The sequence below is a fragment of the Poromitra crassiceps genome (assembly GCF_964638095.1).
Source record: "Poromitra crassiceps genome assembly, chromosome: 8".
Lineage (NCBI taxonomy): Eukaryota > Metazoa > Chordata > Actinopteri > Beryciformes > Melamphaidae > Poromitra > Poromitra crassiceps.
Window position 1 is genome coordinate 44,572,580 of NC_139629.1, and position 24,629 is coordinate 44,597,208.

General features: G+C 42.7%; 1 protein-coding gene across 1 annotated transcript; it reads left to right on the forward strand.

Annotated features, from left to right (window-relative positions):
* Positions 1-1,249: 1,249 nt before the first annotated feature.
* On the forward strand, positions 1,250-8,279 carry her3 (hairy-related 3; the record flags this gene model as incomplete). The annotated part of the gene is made up of 5 exons (XM_083641253.1): positions 1,250-1,297; positions 1,389-1,484; positions 1,573-1,654; positions 1,810-2,100; positions 8,215-8,279. The coding sequence occupies 5 exons, from the start codon at positions 1,250-1,252 to the stop codon at positions 8,277-8,279; spliced, it is 582 nt and encodes a 193-aa protein (XP_083497379.1).
* Between the last annotated feature and the right edge of the window lie 16,350 nt (positions 8,280-24,629).

The window sequence follows — 24,629 nt, forward strand, 5'->3', positions numbered from 1 at the left end:
TCAGTGCTTTGTTGCAAATGTAGCCTATATATTTCTATGCAAAGTTTACATAGATTCTCACTTTGTTAAAGACATCAAACTTAACCTTTACAGCTATAGGCTATATGAATGAACGCCTGTAACGGCAGCCTATTATTGCACCACCTGGGTCTTAGTTTCTCATCCAGCATTTAGTCTATTTTCAGGTGGTCGAGTCAAGTGTGGGCACAAGATGCGCAGTGCTGCACTTTACATTCTATACATTAATTGTTTCAGTTGGTATAGGCTATGACTTTCCCAAGCCTTCGCCCTTTTCAGGCAGCAGTGTGGAGAATCGGGAGGCGAGGGACCGAGGACAGGGGGCGGCCCTGCGATTCTCCTCGGTGCCTCACCGCGCCTGGTATATGAAGACAAAAACTTTGACGCACAATAGCAATATAATACAAAAGTGTACACAATTTTTGAAAATATCATATGCTTTTCTTGTTTATTCTAGTTTTTTTAAGTGGGTAAATTAGAGTTGCTGCACATTTAGCCTCTACAGTATGCAGCCACCTGTTGTAATTGTTGCAGGAGGTGAGAGTTTCCCTATGGCACCAGAAAATCGAAATGTTGTGGAGACACGAAGGGAATTATCACGGTGCTGCCTTCGACCTTGTGGCGTGAAACTCAGATATAAAAGAATGAATAACAGGAGTTAGTACTATGTACGAACCATTATGTTTTTGATTTTTACGCTTCTCTTACATTCTTTTGCCCCACACGTTGTTGCTCTTGGGTATTTTGCACTAATAATACATTCGATTAATGCTATATAGATTGTATTGTATGAGCTTTATAGATATAGGCTTATCAATCTACACATAAACTATTAACAACTCATTTGACAAATTGTGATCTAACACCGACAACAGAAAAGCTGTTATTCTGTTGATTTTCATTTCTTCATAATCTCCCTATAGTCGTCGTCCCCCCAGTTGATCAAAATAAAGAAACAAATAATAAATAATTTCCATAGATTGAGAACGGATTCAGTAGAAAATCAATTAATTTTACATTCAATTCTGTCACATTTCTTTGCAGTGAGCATTTGGTTGGTTTTGGTTGACAAATGCCAGTGCTGCTCATTTGAGCGCGAGAGACGGGCAGGCTGTTTGGCATTGAGATGTTAAGTGGGTGTCTCTATATAAGTCCACTCGGGGTCGCAACTTCTTCGTGCGCCAGAGAGTGGAAGAGATTAACTTCAAGGGAACCAGAACTGCAACCGAGAATGGTGGCAACATCAGATTGCGTAAAATCCAAACCCATCGGAAGTAAGGTGTGTAGAGCAACTTCTGAATGACCTGGACTTTATAAGAAGAAAACTTAGTGTCCTTTATTGAATGATTTTTCTCCTCTTTTGTTAACAGGTATCCAAACCACTGATGGAAAAGAAACGAAGGGCCCGCATCAACAAGTGTTTGGACCAGCTCAAATCTATTCTGGAGAGCTATTACACCAACAATGTAAGTATGGACACTGTTATTTCATAATTTGGATGATAAATGTAATGCCTCGTGCAGACTGACTCATTGCTAATTGCTCTTCATTCAGATTCGAAAGCGCAAACTGGAGAAAGCTGACATTTTGGAACTCACTGTGAAACATCTGAGGAACCTCCAGAAAATTCAGAGCTGTAAGTTATACATTCACTTTTGAATATCATCAATATTCAAACATAATCTGAATATTTCGACTACAACTGTAACGTTTACAATTTATGGGTTCTTTACGCGCAGCTTTACGCACAGCTTTACGCATTCTTCACCTTAAACTTTCTATTGGTTTCAGGTCCTACCACGGCTTCCGAGGTTTCTGAGTACCATGCAGGCTTCCGCAGTTGCCTGGCAAGCGTCAACCAATACATACTGATGGCAGACAACTTGAATGGGAGCGACCGCTGGATGTTATCGCAGCTTTCCACTAAACTGTGCTGCTCTCGGGGACTGGGGGAAGTCTCCAGGACCTTGGACAGCGACTCGGCCAAGGAGACGCAAGAGGCGGCGATGCAGCGACTTCTTCCATCGACAACAGGAGCCGAGGCGGGAAAAACACCAAAAACCAGAGCACTCAAATCCCACAGTGCAAGCACATCTCCCACGTCCCATTCTCTACCGACTGAAATTAAAGAGGAAAGACAGTCTCCGGGAAACATACGAGCCCTCCTCGTGGCGGCACCCACACAAAACCGTCTAGGAAAAACAAGTTCCAGCAGTGCGTCTCACAGCACGTTTCAATCCGTCAGTCACTGCAGGAATGAAGTCGCAAGCACTCAACAGAACGTTTGGCGGCCTTGGTAGATTTTCTAAAAAGCTGCCTGAAGATAGCCTAATTGATAGTCTGATTCACTGTTTGTACATTGCACTGATTTTATACAATGACAATGTTATTGTATACAGCCTATGTTTTATTTTTTACACAATGTTATTGTATGTTGTATGTCTATGTTATATTTTCCTAATAAAATTGCTGAAAGAAAGAACATGTCTTATTTGTCAAAATAATGTGCCGTGTAAAAAAGGTCATAATTCAGAGCTGATCTGAAGTGTCAAATGTGATTTTAGATCACAACCCTCAAAAATATCCCCCCTGCAGCAGCATACACGCAACACAATGCACCTGCTCTTGGGATGCAGAGTAATCGTACCAACACACTTTGTATGTAAATAGAGGTCTGTCGGCGGAGACATTACAGCTGAGGGATAGATCGATTAGGACTATAGTGATCATGAACAATTGTTTCGTTTAGTTGTTTGGAATGTCATAAGATGATGAGCAGCTTCTGTCAGAAGATGCCGCTCAAATAATATTTTAACTATTTTGTTTTTGTTATTAATGCAATATAAAATATTCCATATTTGTATGAACATGGACAAAGTCAAGTATGTCTTTAATTTGGGATTATATATGTCAAGATCTTCAACATTTTGCTACATTGATTTGATGTGTGTTGTGTCAATTTCCAAATTTGATTTGTTTACAGTGTTTCTTTGCAACATGGCGTTTCTCTTATACATCAAAATGAAATGAAATGAAATGGCGTTAAGACATATAGGGAGAAAACGTTAAAGAAATTGGGGGTTGACAACCCCCTGGGTCATTTCTCCCATTCTTCTCTGGTTTTACGCATAAGTACCGAAACAGTGGCGCGCAAATTAGATGCTTGTCGGACAGCACAGCAATTTTCTGCTACTAATTATATAGGCTCTCTGTCTCGGGACTCCCCGTATAGCAAGCAAGCTGATTGAGATATAGTGACAGTTGTCATTTAACCAATAGAAACACAATTGCTGATGATTCCATCAAATTCTCGTCGAGGTGGATATTAAAATATCTGTAAGAGTTACTGCATTTATTCAATCAGGGGAAGGTTGGGAACGTTGCTGAGCAAAGTAGCTTATTACAGAAGTAAGCTCATAGGCTATTAGCTACTCGCTGGGAGCAGTAATTCGTTACTCGTTCCCATTACACCAGCAAAATTGATCAATCAATCAATCATATATCTTCAATCATTTGGACAACTCACTCTTCCTGTGTCCTTGCTCGACAAAATCATAGGCGTGTGAGTATTAGAGTGAACTATTACTGTATTACTATTCAGCTGAGCTATAAGGTGAGAGAAAGATCACAAATCAATCACTAAATGAATTGACCACTTTTGAAAAGGCTAATTCTACTAATCTGATATTTAAAAGGGCGTGGTGACATAAGAAACGTCTTTTCTTGTGCATTGATTGGTAGCCTACTGTAATATGTCAAAATTATATTCTTCATTGGAGAAATTAATGCAGCGTAACGCGTTACTGAGTTGGTTGTTGTGTTGCCACCCAAAACTTCGGAGTTTTCTTTAAAGTAGCCTTTACGTTTCTTCCGCTGCTCTGTTGTGTCGGAGGTCTTTAGTCTTTGGCAGCCGTGTCATAAAGTGTCGCTCCATTCTTCAGGAGCAGCGCTGCAGAGGATGGCACCTTGCGGCGAGGAGAATCGCCGAAACGCCCACTGCTCTTTCAGATGGTATGGATGTTGAAAAGACACTGGGTACCCCAGGGAAGAGAGGGGTGCCTCTGGAGCAAGGACGGAAAACAAAAATAGACCCTGTCTGGTTCAAGGTTTTGGCCCCAAAATAAGAACCGAACCCAGCCCTCCAACCCCCCTTCAAGTGCAGGCCTAGCTCTGATCAGCTCATAAACCCCCAGGCCATCTAAATCTTCTTAATACTTTCTTCCCACAAAGTCAAAGCTGCTCTTTTGATGTGCCGAACACAGGCCCGTACCACAAGAAAAGTTTGTTTTATCCAAGAAAGGAAAGGCCACGTGACTTCCACACTGAATGCCCTTCAACTTTTTCTAAGAATTTCTATGAACTCTTCTCAGTATTGTTTAAGTAACCTAGTTTGGTTTGCACTATAATAGCGACGCGTATTAGAGCTGAGAACCGAAGGGAGGGAGAGAATAAGTTTATTTGCATTAGACTGGGCCCAGTCAAGCGCTCTTAAGAGAGCAGACGTGGATGAAGTGCGCTGCGGAGGATCAGATCGGTTCTCTGCTCTTTCTGTCCCTCAATAGTTTGTTTGACAGCAGCATGCTTAGTCAGGTTCAACACCGGGATCCATGTGCTTTGTTGAACATTTAGATTATCTTTGTGCATGAATTGCGGTCGCACTTTATCGACTGATCTTGTTGTAGCCAGTTTCTAATTAGAGATCGTTTCTAAATTAAGAGTAGGCTATAATTTGGTATTAATAGTGTCGGTCTAATAGCCTACACAATGTGGCTTTATTGCAGCATAATTTAGGCAATAACAGCGTTAACTGTTAGTTTGATGTTCTAACATCACAGGCGAGGCTGGTTTCGAACCCGAGGTTTCCAACTTACAAGCCCAAGACATTAACCATCCGACTAAAGGGACAATCCAACCATCTGATCCCTCCGAATCCGACCCGAGGTGCTTTGGCACATGCTAACTAGATGAATGATGAATAGTTTGACAGTTATTGAGAGTTGATTTGAGTTAATGAGTTATTAATTTGAGTTAGTGTGGACCAGTGATGTCACTGGTCCACACTTTAACACTCAATAACTGTCAAATTAAATGACAGACTTCAAAACCGTTTACAGTTTTCTGATATAGCCCTACTACTGATGTTCTAATGATACAAAGCTGGTTGAAAATGGGCGGAGTGTTCCTTTAAGAGAGAAGGACATGCAACAAAATCACACTGGATTTATACCAGGGTTACTGTGGGAGGACTGAAGCTTACATTGAAAAATAAAGAATGTGATAAAGAATGTGCACATTAGTTTCCTATCTATAATGTGTGCATTCCGTATGCTTTTTTAAGGAGCGACATAACGCAGAATGAGTGCAAAAATAGAATAAGGATGGTCAGTAGGCTATAGCCTGGGTAACGTCGTAGAAATGTGTAGCCTGCCGTTATTTGAGGAAAAATAAAGATAAGCCCACTTTTATAATTCAGAAGGGCGGTGGTCTGATGAGAAGGGAAAGTAGCTACAAATAGCCTATAAAACAGTTAGCAGAGGATGGTTTCGATCCATCGACCTCTGGGTTATGGGCCCAGCACGCTTCCGCTGCGCCACTCTGCTGCGCCGTATGGACGCTCACTGCGACTAGAACAAAGTGCCAACTGTCCTTTCTCTATCTGGACACACGCAGGAGGGAGCGGGAGACCTGCGTCAAGGCAAGAATGTGCACATTTAGTTTCCTATCTACAATGTGTGCATTTCGTAGTCGCTTTTTATCAGGAGCGACATAACCAGATTGAGTGCAAAAATAAAATAAGGATGGTCAGTTAGCCTGGGTAATGTAGATTAGCCTACTTGTAGCCTATTTTGTAGCCTGCCATTATTTGCAGAAAAATTCGAACTTTTTTTTTTTGATTAGCCTACCTTTAAGGTAAGAATGAGATATTCAGAGGGGCGGTGGTCCGAGGAGAGGTGAAGGTACACATCTATAAAACACATAGCAGAGGATGGTTTCGATCCATCGACCTCTGGGTTATGGGCCCAGCACGCTTCCGCTGCGCCACTCTGCTGCGCCTCCGCATTACTGCAGGTTTGACTTATATCTCATTCAGGCAGCACCAGTACAGCGAGCTTATTATGCAGCAACAGACGGCGACCTCTGCTGGCCAAACAGTTAATACAGTCTAGTTAGGAGGACATAACTGGGTGATTATCGGAAAACTTGCCATTTTATGTAGGCTATCTGGAACAACATTCCTCTGTAAATCTGAATAAACAACAAATAAGCAATAAAACATTTTATAATTTACTTCCCCAGATATGTCTCTTAATAAAAACAAATTAATTATTTCTTAATTTTGTTTTTAAAGAGTTTTAAACACTTTTTTTGTGTGAAGCATCTTGCAAAAAATGCGGAAATGACCTGTATCTCAGTCTGATCTTTCTACTTTGGCTAGCTATTAAGCAACCACCACCACCACCACCCAAGATGACCGTCCTGATTGTACCTGAAGGAAGCCTCACTTTCATGTGATCGAGAGACATAGAGAGACAATGAGAGAGAGCGAGACTAAGAGAGTTCGGCCAAAATCCCGCTGTAAAAAGTTTGACCTGTCTGGTTTTTAAAATGTTACATTTCAGCTGTCAATCAACATAAAGCTGGTGTGTGTGTGTGTGTGTGTGTGTGGGGGGGGGGGGGGGGGGGGGGGGTTCCAGTAGACTATTGTGACACCTTGCCCTAAAGCCTAAAGAGTAAATGTGGAGTGACACCAGAGTTTTAGCACAGGTTTAAGCAACCACCACCACCACCCAAGCTGACCGTCCTGATTGTACCTGAAGGAAGCCTCACTTTCATGTGATCGAGAGACATAGAGAGACAGTGAGAGAGAGCGAGACTAAGAGAGTTTGGCCAAAATAACGCTGTAAAGAGTTTGACCTGTCTGGTTTTTAAAATGTTACATTTCAGCTGTCAATCAACATAAAGCTGGTGTGTGTGTGTGTGTGTGTGTGGGGGGGGGGGGGGGTTTCCAGTAGACTATTGTGAATCCCGCTGTAAAGAGTTTGACCTGTCTGGTCAGATATGCATGTTGTTTATATGTGAAAAAATAAAAAAATAAGATAGCCTGAGATGGCACGGCACATTTCCCTCAGAGGTAAGGATCCACTTAATCCAAAAAGGGGCTTAAATACTTTTAAAACAGTACTTTAAAAATCAAACATCAAGAATGCAAAATGCCAAGTTTTCCGATAAACACACAACTAGACATTTTATGGTTAGGAACAATGTTTCAGGAGGCCAGTAGAGTCTTTGGCGTAAGAGCATACACAATATAGGCTACAACCTAGTGATACGAAATGTCTCTTTTTCCCATGAGGAAACCTGACTCATCCTGGTGAGCTTTGAACCGTTAAGAGTTCACCTTCTGAATTCTACACACTGTGTTTACACTGACAACAACACAGAGCATAAAGAGTGAGACAGGTTGGAATTGAACGAGTGAGCAGCTGTTTATCTGACTGAGCTAGAGTCAGAGACTGTCGCGCCTCCTACGTCAGCTTATTTCTATCAGTGTTCAAATTACTGCTGCTGATGAAAAAAAGATACTGGTGCTGCCTGAGGCAGGGATTGAACAAACAACCTTAGAACATCACACAACATCTACATGTTTATCTGAGTGAGCTACAGCCCACTTCCTCTTGCAATGCTTTCATATTGTAGCTTTAAACCTTGATCTGTGTCTGTTGAAGTAGGTCTGACAAGAAGGAGATAAGAGAGGAATATGAGTATGTGATTTGAAAAAGAAAGTTAGGCTTCACAATTAGGAAGTTCTTTACCAGACTTAAGAGCCTGAAACTCTTCAGTAAATATCCTGCAGTCTTCTTTTTTTTAGATTATTTTTTGGGGGGCATTTCTGCCTTTATTTAGATATCGGACAGTAGGCAGACAGGAAAGGTGAGGATAGAGAGAGGGGATGACCCGGCAAAGGACCTCGGGTCAGATTCGGACATCTCCACATTTCGTTGTATTGGTATAGAGAAAGTTCACCTGCCCAAAAGAGGTGGTAACCTTGATCTTCTGCTTAAGCAACGTGAAGCCTACTGGATACACACACTACAAACTCTCACCTCTAGGGGTCTCAATGATGTAATGCTATAAATTAAATATATTTGCTGTTATATTTTCTTATTTCCTTCCTTTTATTCCCTCTATTTTCAGGCACCAATCCTGAATCTCTGCCTGACCTAATGTGGACGACATATCTGGACTCCATTGTTATGTGATGCAAATTGTTGTGTAACCATGGGATTTATTCAAGTACTTTTTTCTACTTTGTTCTATATATATTGTTAGTGTTGTTGATGCCTTTATGTATTTGAATTGCTACTTTACTGACAGTCTTAAAAGACCCATATAGACCTACCATTGAGGTCTTGTAATTGAAGGAGGAGCTGGCTGTGAGCCACAAGGTGAAGGCTTTTGCCACTGACATGTCTAATGATTGGTCACTGTGAAGCCAGACTCCTGTATGTTTTCTAGTCCTCCTGTCAGCATATACTTGAAAAAGGTCTTGTACCGAAACATATTCAAATTCTCCATTTTTGAGCAAGTGAAGACAGTGTGCGGGTGTCCATTCTTTTTCTAAGTGATTCTACTCCACCTACGCACCTGCCACAAGACCTCTCAGGTGTGCAAGAGACTTTGGTTGATGCCTGCACTGCAAAGGGGAGTGCATGAAGAAAACAGGGGCTTGACCCGCTTATTCTATAGCAACACACATTCTTAATTGTAGAGTGGGGGAGTGTACAGAGTAGTTTAATAGAGGGCATAGACTGTATAGTATACACACTTCTAAATCCCCTCTATAGCCTAGCCCTATAGTGTAACTGGCCACATGGAGGCAGGAGTCACAGATTAGGAGACTTAGTAGTAGTAGTAGTAGTCTTCGGAGAACACATGACAGCAGCAGGAGGTGGTGAGCCACGGGCCTATTCAGACCAAGAGCAAGTCCCTGTAAAAACACTGTTGTCGTCTGAAAGAGGCACTTGTTTGGCTGTCTGTGTTTCTGCCACTCTCAAAATATAAATGCAACACTTCTTTTTGTTCCTATTTTTCACAAGTTCAAATAAACGATCCAAGACTTTCTCACACAAAACATTTGAACATTTATTTACAAAAACAAAATAGAAATAAGAATATAATAGAACAATAAAATAGAAGCTGAAACTGATACACTGCATGAAATAAGCCACAAGAAAAAAATTCTCCATTCACTTCCACACACCAGCGCCATTTTCCTTGAATTAAACATAGCTAAAAGCTGTTGTGTGGTGGGCTGCGCAGACAACAAATGTAAAAAATCACCTATTAACGTTTTTTTTGTACTCCCGAACAAAACAAGGAAGCCATTGAGAATTGGCGAGAAGAAAAATGCGAATCTAGCTTTCAAGGAAGTAAGTTGGAGTGTTCAACGTGACACAAAATTAATCTAATGCTGGCACACCTGTAATGCACCAACAATTGATGTAAAACATATGTATTATTCAAATAATCATGTTTGATCAATATTAATAATACAATAACAATAATGCATCCTGATGAAAATAAGACAACATTTTACTTAATATCATTCATAAATAGATGCAACCAAATTAAATAGAATGACCATATTCAAAACATTCAAAATATGATATTCAACAAAACAAAATGGGTTCTCTCATCACTGGCTTTACAAATAAAAGAAGTACATTTGGCAGGTTTAATATCTATTCCCCCATGACCGTTCCTCTGAAACGCAAATCCTGCTACAGTGAAAAACAAAATATCTTAAGAATTAAATGCCTTATGTTTTTTTCTTCACAAAAAAAAGATAAAGATGAGTTCAACACAATTCTAAAACACGCAATAAAACTAGTCAAAAACTTTTAAAACCCACTGTTATGTTTTTTTTTCCTTTAGTAACATTTCACATTTAGCAACTTTTTTTGTATTCACCTGTACAAGTGGTGTTAGGACTAGGGTGGGGGTGGGGTAGAGGGGGAGTGGGGCAGGGCTATAAGGGGGGGCGTGGTCCCTACGACCAAGAGGAGGAGCTACAGGAGAAGTTTTTCGCCATTGACCTCTAGAGTTCAGTCGCATCCTGAGGCCGTGTGAAGAGAGGGACTTCTCTCCGCAGGAGCTCCACCAGTAAAGGAACCACCGGAGGAACTGGAGCTTTTTACAGTCTTTGAATTTCTCTCTCGCTTGGAGAGACGCGAGACCAGTGAACACAGTTTCAACACAAGTTTTAGTGTGCAAGGTAGCCATTGAGAATTGGCGAGAAGAAAAATGTGGATCTAGCTGTGAAGGAAGTAAGTTGGAGTGTTCAACATCCGTATATACGATCTTTGTGTGCAACACCCGACCATGCAGGCGACATAGAACGCCAGGATTGGGGCGGAGTTTCTGTTTTCCCCTGCTTTGGGCGTAGTTTCTGGATGATGCTCCTCAGTGTCTCAGGGATGAGTGGCTTGGAGGATGTACTGGAGCCGAGGATGGAGGCTGATCCTATTTGCTGCAGCACATGAATATTTGTCTTTGACAGCCTGCAGGGAAATATAAGGCATTATTAGGTCATGCTAAAAACAACATTTAATCTTATTGAGACTGCACTGTTTTGGCAATCAACTCACGGTAAGGTTGTTTTGCCCGTCGTTCATGGCCTCAATGTTCTCTGCGATGAGGGCCATGATGGGGAGCAGGTGGGCCTCGCTGTAGGTGGAGTAGTGCTGCTGTGTCGGAGACTGCAACACATGAGAGGAGAGATCAATTTAGTCAAGTGATGGTTGATTCTTTCAATCCTGTAATCCACTTTATGAACTTATGTTGACTTGCTTCAGTCAACCTTTGACTCCATTTGTAGTAGGGATGTCAAAATTACTTCTTTTCTTCATCTGATTAGTTGCGCTCATTAAATGTCAGCAGTACATAACATAGCCTATATAATATTATAGCCTATGTTTATAAAAAATAATGTAAATAAAAATAAAAATAAAATATATATATATTTTTTTCTTGCCCGGTACCAAATGGTACCAAAGGCCCGGTGGTTGGGGACCACTGGTTTAATCCATGCATCGCGATGCGGACGTGTGAATCGAACCGTTGACAGATTAATCGTTGAATCGTTTATGTTTAAATTTCTGTTGACATTCAGATTTTAAAGCACTTTCTAAGCAAAAAAGGGACTTGATATTTATCTGACTGCTTGTATTAATTGATGAAAAAGTAGCCATGTGCAGTAATAATATAGAAAATTGAGGATTTGATAGAGCTGCAATACTTTGAGCTGTATCGAGATGCATCGTGATGCATCGTGGAATCGAATCGAAGACAGATGAATCATAATCAAATGGAATCGTGAGGCCAGTGAAGATTCGCAGGCCTAATTTGTAGTCGTATAGACGTCAGTGTACTAACTCACCCAGTGCAGCTTGTGCAGCAGACGCTGCGAGAGGCAGAGAGAAGCGGCAGCAACCTCTGAGGGGCGATAATGCACCATCTGATAATCCAGGAGGGTCACCTCCATGAGGTACTTTGCCATGGTGTGCGTCTCGTAATTCGCCTAAACAGACAGAAGAAAGTCACTTTTGAGAACCCCAATGACATAAACTAAATGAAGATGGGACAAAATTAAATTAATTACATCTATAAATCTATCTATCTATCTGTATATATAATTTAAAAAATGCCTTCTGCCAACAGCCATGAATGTATGTAGTATTCACCCCAAGGTACTATTTAGTAGTCAAACTCACGTGTGCGACTTTCGAAGCCCTCCTCAGGAAATGGAGTGGTGCAGGACGTCCCAAGTCAAAGTTGAGGCCTGTCAAGATGACCCACTCCATCTCCTGAATCTTCTCCTTTGGCCAGACATTGTAGTTGAATTGGAAGAATTTTGCCCCCGGACCGTCATTCTCCTCATACTTGGCAGCCAGCAGCAAGGCCGTCACTCCGACCAGCTGCAGCTCTTCAGGAGACACTGGGTGGACCTGCACACATTAAGCACAGAGGAGTTAAACAAGAACACTTTTTTTAAAAGAGTTTGTGCCGATCCCTCAATCCCATATGTTCCGCTGCTTCCAAATACGCCACACGGCATTTTGTTCAATCCTACATGCCCAATTGTCCTAATGCACCTCCAAACTCAGTGAGGAAATCCTGAACACACCACCAAAGATAAAGGGATTTCTATGTATCAGAGTAACACTGAGAAGATCAAAGCGGATTGGGAAAAAGAACTTGACATGAGCAGATCAGATCCAGTTTGGAATCAGGCGCTAATTAGGCTTAATCAAGTTGATCATGTGCACTGCTAAATAGAATCCAATTCAAGGTACTGCATCGCCTGCACTACTCTAAATCCAAACTTACAAATAGATGTCACAATTCACCTGAGGATCTTACACACGTTTTGGCTCAATTGACACATTTTTTTGGGTCGCAATAGTCAAAGTCCTATCAGAGTCCCTCGATTTAGACCTCCAACCCAATGCGTTGGTGTGCATCTTTGGTGTTCGGGACGACACAGACCAAACTTTAAGAAGTAGATATGAAAGACATAGTTGCGTTCTCAACCCTTTTGGCACGTAAGAATTCTAATGGACTGGAAATCACCTCATCCACCAAACTCCTCTATGTGGTGGTTGAGGGATCTAATGTTCTTCCTGAAGTGGGAGACAATTAAGTTTTCGCTCCAGGCACATCCCACAAAATGTGAATCAGATTGGGATCCGATTATTCAATACTTTGACAAACTGAAGACTAATAGATCCATCACCTTCCTGCATTCTGTTCTCTCTTTTCATTTCTTGTCATTCCTTTTTCCCTGTACTCTGAGTTTTGATGACGTAAAGTGTTACTTGACAATCAGTGTGACTTATTTGCAGTGTTGGGGGAAAGTTAGAGGTAAGAATTGTTCGGGAGTCGGCAGTGTGAAACCACGCGCATATTGTGTTCTTCATTTTGGTGGGAGAAAAGGGTGGTGGGGGGTGGGTGAATGTCTTTCAAGCTTTGTATTTGATGTCTTACAATTCTCTAGCTCCTATGGAACAAGGTTGCCTGTAAGCTATTGCACTTGTGAAGTATGCTATGCTCTGAAAATCAAATCAACAAAGATGGGGGGTGGGAGTTTGTACCATTAGAAAACGGTCCAAGATGGCGATCGCCAGGTACAACGTCTCCCGAAGCAGGTGGAAGACGGCGTGAATCTCCACAATCCAGTTGACCAGGAGAGCGCGCATGCCTTCTGTGACGTGATATCCCTGCATGTACTTGGGTAGCACCCCCTGCTCCACCTGACAGAAGAGACAGAAGAACTTGTCATATAAAATACACACGCTAATACCAAAGAAAGAACATAGCAGCTCAAAATGAACTAATCAGGGTGCCATTAGATTATTATAACCCCATGACACATGCTGGTCCTCTTGAATTTAAGAACATAAAGTGGCTGACAGTAGAAAATAGAGTAAGGCAGTTGAAATTGAGGCTTACTTACAAAATCCTTCATTTTTATTTAATGTTTGTGTGTCATAGTAAGGGCAAATAAGAGCATGAATTACCTCAAGGACGTGCAGATAGTCACAAATGTCTTTCGCATATTCAGAGCACAGCTGTGGCTTGTCCCCATCATGTGCGTCAATGTCCTCTATAGCTGTCAGCGTCTCCTCCTTCACGGACACATCAGCCGTCTCTTCCTCTTCCTCATTCACGGACGCATCAGTTGCCTCTTCTACCGCAGGGGGGAGCAGGAGTTCCTCTTCCTCCATCACGGACGCTTCTGTCTGCTCTACCACTGGGGGGAGCAGGAGTTCCACCTCCTTCATGGACACGTCTGTCTGCTCTACCACCGGGGGGAGCAGGAGTTCCACCTCCTTCATGGACACGTCTGTCTGCTCTACCACCGGGGGGAGCAGGAGTTCCACCTCCTTCATGGACACGTCTGTCTGCTCTACCACCGGGGGGAGCAGGAGTTCCTCTTCCTCCATCACGGACGCTTCTGTCTGCTCTACCACCGGGGGGAGCAGGAGTTCCTCTTCCTCCATCACGGACGCTTCTGTCTGCTCTACCACCGGGGGGAGCAGGAGTTTCACCTCCTTCATGGACACTTCAGCTACCACCGGGGGGAGTGGGGCTTCCTCCTCCTGACAGGTGTAAGCAGAGTGATGCATTATTTGTGTGGTAGAGAGAGAGAACTGATGATGTCCCTGTATGCACCAATGTGACTCTCTACCTGGCTTTGAGTACCTGTGTGTGTGTGTGTGTGTGTGTGTGTGTGTGTGTGTGTGTGTGTGTGTGTGTGTGTGTGTGTGTGTGTGTGTGAAAGACTGGGTGTGTGATTGTGAGTTTGTGTGTGCCGCGTGTGTGTGTGTGAGTTCTCTACCTGGCTTTTGCGCCGCTTAGCCTCCGGTTGGTCTGCTGTCCCCTTACGTCTCTTCCTGGACTGCATGCGGCAAGGGGAAGCCTAGGAAAACAGCCGCACAAAAAATTAGAAACAACTCTACTTTTTACATTTCTACTTTTTATATCAGCTACCATGCAGGACATTTTCCTCACAATAAACCCTTCCCACATGTTACATCCATAGTAGCCTATACACAGAGAGGCTGTGTGTGTGTGTGTGTGTGTGTGTGTGTGTGTGTGTGTGTGTGTGTGTGTGTGTGTGTGTGTGTGTGTGTGTGTGTGTGTGTGTGTGTGTGTGTGTGTGTGTGTGCGTGCACACTCACAGCCAGAAGACTTGACTGGGGCCCAGGCATGACCGCTGTTTCGCAGGTGGGGACATCTGCAGAGAAACATTTACTTTTGTGAAACCAAGACACAACACAGAGGATCTAGTCTGACATTTTCAGAGAGCAGAAATCTTCCCATCACAGATTAATTAATTGGGCTCACAAAACTTTCAACAAAACACCAGGTTCTGGCGTCCCGGAACCAACCCCCTTCCACACCTGCTCTCACTTAACAGAAACATCGTCAACTCCACTACCATACAATGAGCCTAACTAGCCTTTCTCACCTTTCTTCTCCAGCTCCATCAGACATAAGTGGCAACTCTGGGAGGATTTTGAGTCGACGCCCTGGTTGATCTTGTCTTGATCTGTAACAGAAAATGTGCCGTGTTAAAATCAGTTGATCCCATACTGACAAATGGAGACTGATGGATTTGAATGTCACAATGACAGGGCAAGTGGGTAAACACTTACAGTTAGTCAAATCCTTTAGGACTTTGTCGAGCTTTCGACGACGCATCACGGGAAGGTCCTGTTTGCACTCGTCTTCCTGCTGTGAGAGCTTGTTGTCGATCGTGGAAGCGAGCTTGTTGTCGATCGTGGAAGCGAGGAACTTGCCCTTCATCTTGGAAAAGGGCCCAGCAGGGGGCGAGGAGGTGGCGGGAGGGTTCTCCTCCTTGGTGGGCAGCAGCCGTTTCCCCCCAGCTTGAAGGTTTTGAATGGCTAGACCCAGCAACTCGCCTGGGCTCGCATTTAAGTCCTGGGCCTTCAATAGAATCCTCCTTGCTTTGTCCACATTACCTTAACGGGAACCAGGAAGAAAAGTTAGCATATACAGTCCACAACAATGTGCTGCAGTAGGTAGGATCTACACAAACATGCTCATATAAAATGAACATTTCTTGCCCTGCTCACAACAACAGTCACTGTGTCTAAACACTGCCAATAACTTTCTCTCCGATTATACTGGTTAATTAGACGACAATTTTTAACTAGTCCTTGGATAGCATTTTGTCTATGTCTAATCTAAACAAACAAAAAAAGTGTAACATCCTGGCATTTAAAAAAGACAGATATGACACAAGGGCTGTCTAATACTTTTGACTTCAGTCATACTGAAAACGACAGTTATAAACCGCTCCACATGTGTACGTTTCACATTTTGTTGGTGGCCTTTTGCGAGAGCACCTGCTGCCTAAAAGGAAATGACAGTATAATAGTAATAATAATAATAATAATAACAGTATAATAGTGGAGCAGATTAGAGAAAGATCGTTCACTTCCGGAAAGAAGCGCCATTTAATCTGCCCCACTAGAATGCGTTTAAGAACGCACACCGAATAGCAACTCGGGTGCTTTAACTCAAATATGAAATGTGCTGAGTGTATCTATTCCACATATCAGCTTTCTGTCAAATAACTACAATAAATAATAGTAGTGTATGGACTGTAGGGATGTATACCTTGAGAGAGCTCGTACTGGGCGTGGGCCACATGGACAAAGGCAAAGCGCCTGCAGTTGATTGCAGCAATTTTGAAGAGGTCCCGTGCGTCGTCTGGGTCTTCAATCCTACAGAAGAACAAAGAACAAAACAAACAGCTAGTCTTAGATAACTACTGACAAATCTTTGATGTTAAAACAAAAGCCAACATGTTCTGGCTGCAACAGCCTCGGTCATGATAGCATGCATATTGTTTGAACTGTAATGTAGACATTTCCACACACACTCACCCCTTGAGTTCTGCATGTCTGAGCAGCATTCTGGCGTAGCTCTCGTTCTTCCTGTTATTGATGTCTGTTATTGGCATTCTGGAGAATACTGTAGAATAACAGTCTATCAGCTTGTGAAGGAGCTTCACGTCTGTGTCGGGGCTGCCTGTCTTCTCCAGGTGCAGGAGATATGCCCAACACCACTCGGGAGTACCTGCCAGGGATCAAATAAAATGTATCAAAATGACATACAATGACTGTAAATGTCCCAATGTCCACACAGCTCTGCAGTAAGAATGTCTAAATACTACACAGCGCTGGATGGACGGTGTGCCATACTCTCCCAATGATATAATACCTTTCATCTTAGAGGTGTCCCTCCTGTCCTCCTGTGTGGTGGTGGAGTCCACCATTGGCTCGTCCTCCCTTGGGCGAGGCACTGAGGCATTTGTCTGCTCCTCAGAACAGACAAGTTGCGCTTTTCTGATGATTTCGATCTCTGCATCTATAATGTGAGGTGTTACAATCAGTTGATCCTGTACTGGCAAATACAGAGTGATGGATTTTAATCTCACAATGACAGGACAATTGGGTAAACAGTAAACACTTACCTTTATTGAGACGGTTTTGAATTTTGCTGAGATTTTGCAGAAGCGTGGCAAGTTTCTCCTTCCTGTCCATAGACTCTTGCTCCATCTGAAACCAAAGGATTAGGTGATTATGCACATCATAAGATTTAGCCCAGATATCTTGCATGGAAGCAAATCACACAAAAATCTGTCAGTTTAATGTCTCCTACTCTCCTTAGCAAAGGCCTAATACAGTATACATGTATATGACGTAGGCAGGGGCGGTTTTAGGAGTAGACCTTTGGGGGGGGGGGGGGGGGGGGGGCCCGAATCAGAATATCCCGGACAGCAGAGCCGTATAATAGGAGAGTTCCGACATCTCCATTCACTCCAATGGACCATTTTTTTCCCCAGGAAGTAGAAAGTGGAACTCTTGAGTAAAAAAAGCAGCACTGTCGAGTTGCAGCAAAATAGACAGTTTGTGTTGTACTTTGAAAGGGTTTTTTCCCCCTTTAATCAAATTGTACATTATCAGCTTTATTTTAGCATGCAAAAGTAGCGCGAGACCCATTCCTGGCTGTTCATTGGCTAATGAGTCTCGCATTTTGGTCCTCCGCTGACGCCACTCTCTCTCTAGAGGACACTACTGGACAGCAGACCCCCTAGGAAACGGTTACTATGAGGTCATATTGCATTAATGTGATTGGATGACAAGCACTATTTTCTGAAAATGGCTCAGAAAAACACTTCAATTGACCTGGACATCCCATACATTTTGATGCATCTACATTCTGGGACTAGATAGTTTATTTAACAAGGCTGTGATTATCCTAGAGCTCACAATAGGTCATTTTATACAGTATGAGGTCAAGTAAAAAAAAAGTGATTGTTACATTTTGAAACGTTACTATGAGGTCATATTGCATCACACATGAATGTGATTGGGCTCTTTGGATTCACAGGAGTCTCAGCTTTGTAGCCACATGATACAATTCCATGACTGTTTTGGCACCACAGTGTGCAGAAATAGGGAAACAAAAAGGCAAGAATAACATATTTTCAATGCATCCAGAACACTGTCTTTAGGACCCTGGAGCTCATATACCCTATGTAGCAGACATTATGTCAGACATGGCTGTAAAGCCAGACTCATGTGGTTCTAATTAGCCCAGTTTCATTCAGATATCTTGGTGTTAGAGGTCAAGGGACCCATATGAGTAGTCATGCTCATTTACATTTGTCAAAAACTGCAGACTTTGGAGCTATGTTTAAACTCTACCTGGTAAGGTTACATTTGCAGAAAAGCAAGACACCACACACACAGAGGGTAGGAGGAGGCATCTCTCATTAACACAGTCCAGTCATTAGTGAAACATTAGTGCAATACCCGTGGGGTATAAGGCTATAATAGCCTTAGACTGGTGACATCACTGATGACATCATCCCAAATGACATCATCACAGAACTTATAATAGCCTCACCCATGGGTACATCTACCCATTCCCCTTCCCCCCATTCATACATAATGCTCTCCCACTCTTCACCGCACCCCCCCCCCCCCCCCCCCCCCCGCACCCCCGATTGGAGCAGCACCCGTTATGCAGTGGTCCGTTCCCCTCCCCCTTGCCATCACTGATGATGTCACAATGAAGTGCTTTAGTGACATCACTGATGCAATTGTGATTTAAATCAGTGTCGGTATGTCTGCGCACAATTGCCCAACTTTGCATCACCGATGACATCACTCACTGATGACATCACAACGATTGTGCGCAGACATACACTCACCAACGCCATCACGGATGACATCATCATCGACTGCTGATATCATTGATGATGATGACATTTTGACATCATTGTCATCAGTGATGCAAAGTTTATGTCTGCACAATTGCTCAACTTTGCATCACTGATGATGACCAGTGGCGCCTCCAGGGATGTTTTCTTGGTAAGGCTAAGGTGGGGCTGAATGATTCAGTGATGGGGCTGATACCTCATCTGTATATTCACAAGGCCAGACTGACGCACCGCCACGCGGCATTCAGAAGTCACTTTCAAGCATTATAGGCCAACTATAAATGCCTCTGTTGATTCACAAACAACAACAAGTTCAGTACGATCAACAGCATCGAGCGAGAGGGAGAGAGAGAGAAAAGAGCAGAATGCAATATTTAAGCAGATTACACATAATCAAGAGAACAAATTAGCGTACAAAGTGAATAGCAAATAGCTCAACAGCACTGAAAGCCACAACAAAGTGCATAGACAACTTCTTATGGAGAGCCTACAGATCCATCCATTGAATTCTATGACGACAACAACAACAAGCTTGGACACACTGACACTCGTCACCATCTATAATATAGAATCTATAATATAGATGGTGATGTTGTTGTTGTATAGATTCTATATCAATGCATCCAGCACAACAACATTGCCAATGCACAGACCAGCAGCACCACAAAATGATTAAATGCTTTTTCCCTTCTCACTTGAATAGAAAGTTGCCTGGCGGTTCACTCCATATTAAACCCACAGTCATTTTTTTTACCAGAGGTTTGAGTGATTATCAGTGTTCGTATCTCATCTTATATTCTTGTGACAGCTAGTCCAATACAGCCGCATGGTTCTTCCATCTTGCGTGTGAATCGCAGATAAGTTTTTATTAAGATGTAACGCTACTGGTATTTATGCCGGCCAGGAATGAAAATAAAACATATTTCCAAATGCAGCGGGCTTTCACTTCCTCCTTCAGACAATAACAAACAGCTCTCTCCTACTGCAAAGACAACCACTCACAGGACAGTATCTGCTGGGAGATGAAATGAAGAATGACAAGCGTCACAGCCACTCAGCTGAGAATGATGCCTTCACTTACATGCCTTACTTAAGCCCCACCTAGCCCCGCCCTGCTGATGACATCACTCACTGATGACATCACAATGATTGTGCGCAGACATACAGACACTCCTGGAATTATTCATAGGAATTATAGATAGAATCAATGTCATCAGTGATGCAAACTTGCAAAGTTGTGTCAGCGCACAATTTGCCCAACTTTGCAGCACTGATGACATCACTCACTGATAATTATAGATAGAATTAATGTCATCAATGAAGCAAAGTTGTATGTCTGCGCACATTTGCCCAACTTTGCAGCACTGATGACATCACTCAGTGATGACATCACAATGATTGTGCACAGACATACAAACACCCCTGGAATTATTAGATAGATAAGGGTTTGTCACACAGCTTCGTGACATTTCATGGAGCAATTAATTCACATGGAGCCATTTCACAGCAACCATTTTGAGGTGGGAAAGCAGTAGCCTGGGTAAACCCATCCCCCACGTGACCTGCTCTCAGACCTGTTCTCAGTCACTAGTCACAGTGACTGGGAACTGAGAGAGCACGTCACGTGGGGGCTGGGTTTACCTAGGCTAGGAAAGCAGGTAGTAAAGCAGGTGTAACCATCACCATTAATTGGTCCCATGTTCCAGTGCCAAGGCCGCCCTCATTAATGCTATTGATTAGACCTGCTTTACTTCCTGCTTACCACCTCAAAACGGTGAAATGGCCCAATTTAAAAATAAACAGTCAGTGTAGACAGACAGAATCCCAATGTGTGTTTACAATATACGTGTCCCGCGATCCAACGTCTGCGTGCTGGGTCACGGACACTGTCACTAACGTTAGCTTGGAGACCTGTCACCTAGCTACCTACCAGAATAAAAACAAACAGAAACCGCTTGAGATGCAAAACTAGCAGGTAGCGTTAGGTTAGTGGCCGTCTGGCCGACCCCGGCGATGTTAGCTGTTGGGATATAGATTGTTCGGACCACCTGGCTCGCACCACCGTGTGGCCGACCTCACACACCCACCCAGCACATCATCCAGCCGCCCTGCTCGGCGACACCAACACAGCAGCACAACTAACAAACAGCCATGCTTCCATCCAAATGCCTAGCCAATTTGAAGCCATGTGAAATGGCGCAACAACAACAAAAAGTCGCCAAAAATTTGAAAACATTTCATGCCATGCCCATGCAGAACTTCTGTTGACAACACCTCAAACTTAAAATGGTAAGGATCTTATTTACTGTACCGTGATAGTGGCCAGGACGGGCGGCAGCTTGCAGCCCTCTGCCTGGGTCAACCCGCCATCCATGGGCTCCACGTAGGCCTCTTCCATTTTAGGTGGGCTTCTGTGATCAAGCTGAAATAAAATAGATTATGTTGTTGCAACAGGTGTGAATGATACGTTTGTACGACATAATCACAATGTAACTTATATGAACCTACCAAAGGCACTCCAAAAGCACGACATGTCAGAAATAAAAACCGAAATTAATTAAATAGCCCCTTCTCACTAAACACAGGTGCAAAAACATGCTTGGGCTACATTGCTCAAACGTTAACGTTACGTGAACGGGCTAAATCATCGATATACCCAGCGAGCATTTTTCGGTTGAAAAGACGTTTAAAAAACGTTTAGGGTCAACGTTGAAAAAACGTGCAAGGAAGGTTTGAAAGTGAAAGTTTTTTCACCCACTATTTGCAGATGTTTATTGAACGTTCAGATTTAGACCATATTTCACCAGGTTCTTAAATTAAAAATTCAGCAGGGCACACAGGATTCGAACCCCGCTTTCCCACATTCAAGCCAGTCCGCTTAACGCGCTGAGCTATACATTTCCTTATAATCTATAGAGAGCTGGGCACATATATACTCTATCTCGCACACAACTTGTAGACTACATGATTGTCGATGATCGGGAGTTAAGTTATTTTATGTGATGTGTACGAGACTATTATATTAATGTAACAGACTAAAATTATGTTGTGTGTGTGTGTTGTCTATAGGCTGTAGCCTATGGCTTCAGAGGTTACTTCATTTAACACCAGAGACTGAGGAGGTACACAGAGCCTTGTATACAGTCTGTTACAATAACATAGCGTTCCGCACTTGGTGCAGACCGGTGCAGACTTGCTTTGGTCTAGTCTAGTCAGTCACGGTTAGTATAGCTAGCAATTAAGTACTTGCGCATGCACGTTGCGGCAGGAACTGAATTCATTATTTTATAGTATTGCGCTAAACTATTAACCATAGTTGTGTCCTGGAAGCTTTTTGCTGGCACCACATAGCCTATATAGTCCCATATTTATGATATTTCATGTGACATAAAATGCGTTGAAATGTAGTTTTCGTATAGACCAGATTTCAACGCTCAGTTACACAATAAAATGGACAAATGCCAATCCACACACTATCAATATTGCCTCTATTCCAAGCTACAACAAATGTTTTAACAATATGATGAACCAAATTGTGTTTTTTTACACGTTGACGTTGTAACCGCATTTTAGCCGGTTGAAAAGAGGGTGAAATTAGGTCTTAGACGTTCAAACCCAATATCACCCAGATTTCAACTAAAAATCAACGTTGAAAAAACGTTTTGTGCTCGCTGGGTATAGTCTTAAAAAACGTGCATAGACGATGATGCTTTGGAGAAAGATGGCTAACGGCTGGTGTAGATCAGCTATCGTTTTTTCTTTTCACATGACCTAGCCCCGTCGACGGGGCTAAACATGACCATACCTTACCTGTAAAATATCTTCCAACTAGGATCGGATGTCGATGAGTAGTCCAGTTAGCGGCAAACGGCGATTCAACTAGCTAAATGAAGCAAACTCTGTGTGTGGACAACAGCAGTCTCTGTGTGTGAACAACAGCAGCACTAGTCTAGCAAGTCAACTGTCTCCGTAGCAGATCTGACAACCAACCTGCTACAACGGCAGGTGGCACCCCTATTTATTTATTTCGATGGGTCGCAGCACTAGCAGCAAACGATCGGTATCACTCCGCCGTTATTTGACGTCACACATGCATACATCAAACCCTTACCAAACTGTTTCGCAAATTAACGTACGCTTTGAGGTACAATATGCATGGTTTTGTATTAAGCTGTTTTTGGAGATATATGTGGGTCTCCGAATCACATATAACGCGCATATCAAGTAATCAGGGACTATTTTGTTTGCGGATTTAGCGGTAACATCCTTCAACGACAAGGGGATGGTTTCAAACTTCCCCGCGAAGGATGTGATTGGTTGAGAAATCACTTCTTCTTCTTCTTCTTTTGAGTTTAATGGCGGTTGGCAAACAGTTTGTTGTGCATTACCGCCACTTACTGGAGTTTGATATCTTCTTCATAGTGGAATCTAAAGAGACGTCACTTTCTCTCATTAGAAACAGGAGAGATCACATAACATTTCACTGGGACCAAAACGTAAAAAAATGCTGGTTTAAAGAAAATATTTTAATTTTAATTTTATTTTTTATAGTTTGCTGGTATATGTGTATTTTGGTCTGGAAATAAACTGGCCGAGGTGAGGTTGATTGAACTTGCCAGTCACTTTCAACAGCCTTGAAATGGCAAATCCTAATCCAAATTTTCTCCTCATGTAGGCCTATTAACATTATTTTTTTGCAGGGATGAAACAAATACAGTGCAGATGGTAGGATCTAGTCTATAAATGGCTTGTGTGCCTCAGTCAACTTACCACATTACTAAATCAGCAGCACTGTATATGACCAGCAGATGGGGATAGAGGAGCATCAATAGGAGATAACAGGAGGTATGGCAGTGGGATGCAGAGATCCTTTTACTTTACAGCTGTCACTCAAATTTAATCAACAACGTGTTTACATATAAGACTGAAAGATATAACATATATTCATCAACCTATATACAGGTTGATATCTCAGTCAGTTTTCTTTCATTTGGTGCTGGAAGGTGGATATTCTGCTCAGCTATCCCTATATATATATATACAGTGTATATATACTGTATATATAGATATAGGTAAGGCCTACATCATTGACATTTGGCATTGTAACGTGGTGCTACCAGCCGCAAAAGGTGCCTATGCGCTTGTGAGGGATATTACGCATAGGATCCCACCCAAGGGCTCCACAGGAAACCGACCGGGCAAGCTGTCCATCACCCCTAACCTTAGTCACTGCTCACTAGTAATTTTTAACCTCATCGGTCCCAGATAGTTAAGAACCTTCTAAGCGAGTTGGTTCTCAGGAACCTGAGTCTCTCCATCTGTATAACAGAAACCATGTCCATCAGCCAAACTTGAAAAGAAGGTGAAGAGGAGGACCTCCATTCCTTCAGGATGAGTCTTTTGGCGACAGTTGCCCCCAGTGTCAGAGATTGTTGCACAGTTATAGGGAAGTTCAGAGAGGACTCCGAGCAGCCGAAGATGGCAAGTTCTTCCTCCGGCTGCAGGGTTATTTTGTAGGCTTTAGAGTAGGCCTAACAGTCAAATATTTTGGCCCAGAATCCCATTAGTGAAGGGCAAAACCAGAAGGCATGAGATAGTGTGCCCCCTGACACATGACACACAGTGGTGAGACAAAAGGGAAGAATGTGCGTGTGTGTGCGTGTGTGTGTGTGTAAAGTAATACATTTTGGATTTCTTTGGTGAGCTACTGATGGTGCGAGATGTACTGGTGGAGCACTATTGGGCACCCGTTTGATGCCAAATCAGTTAATAAATGTTTCACTTACAG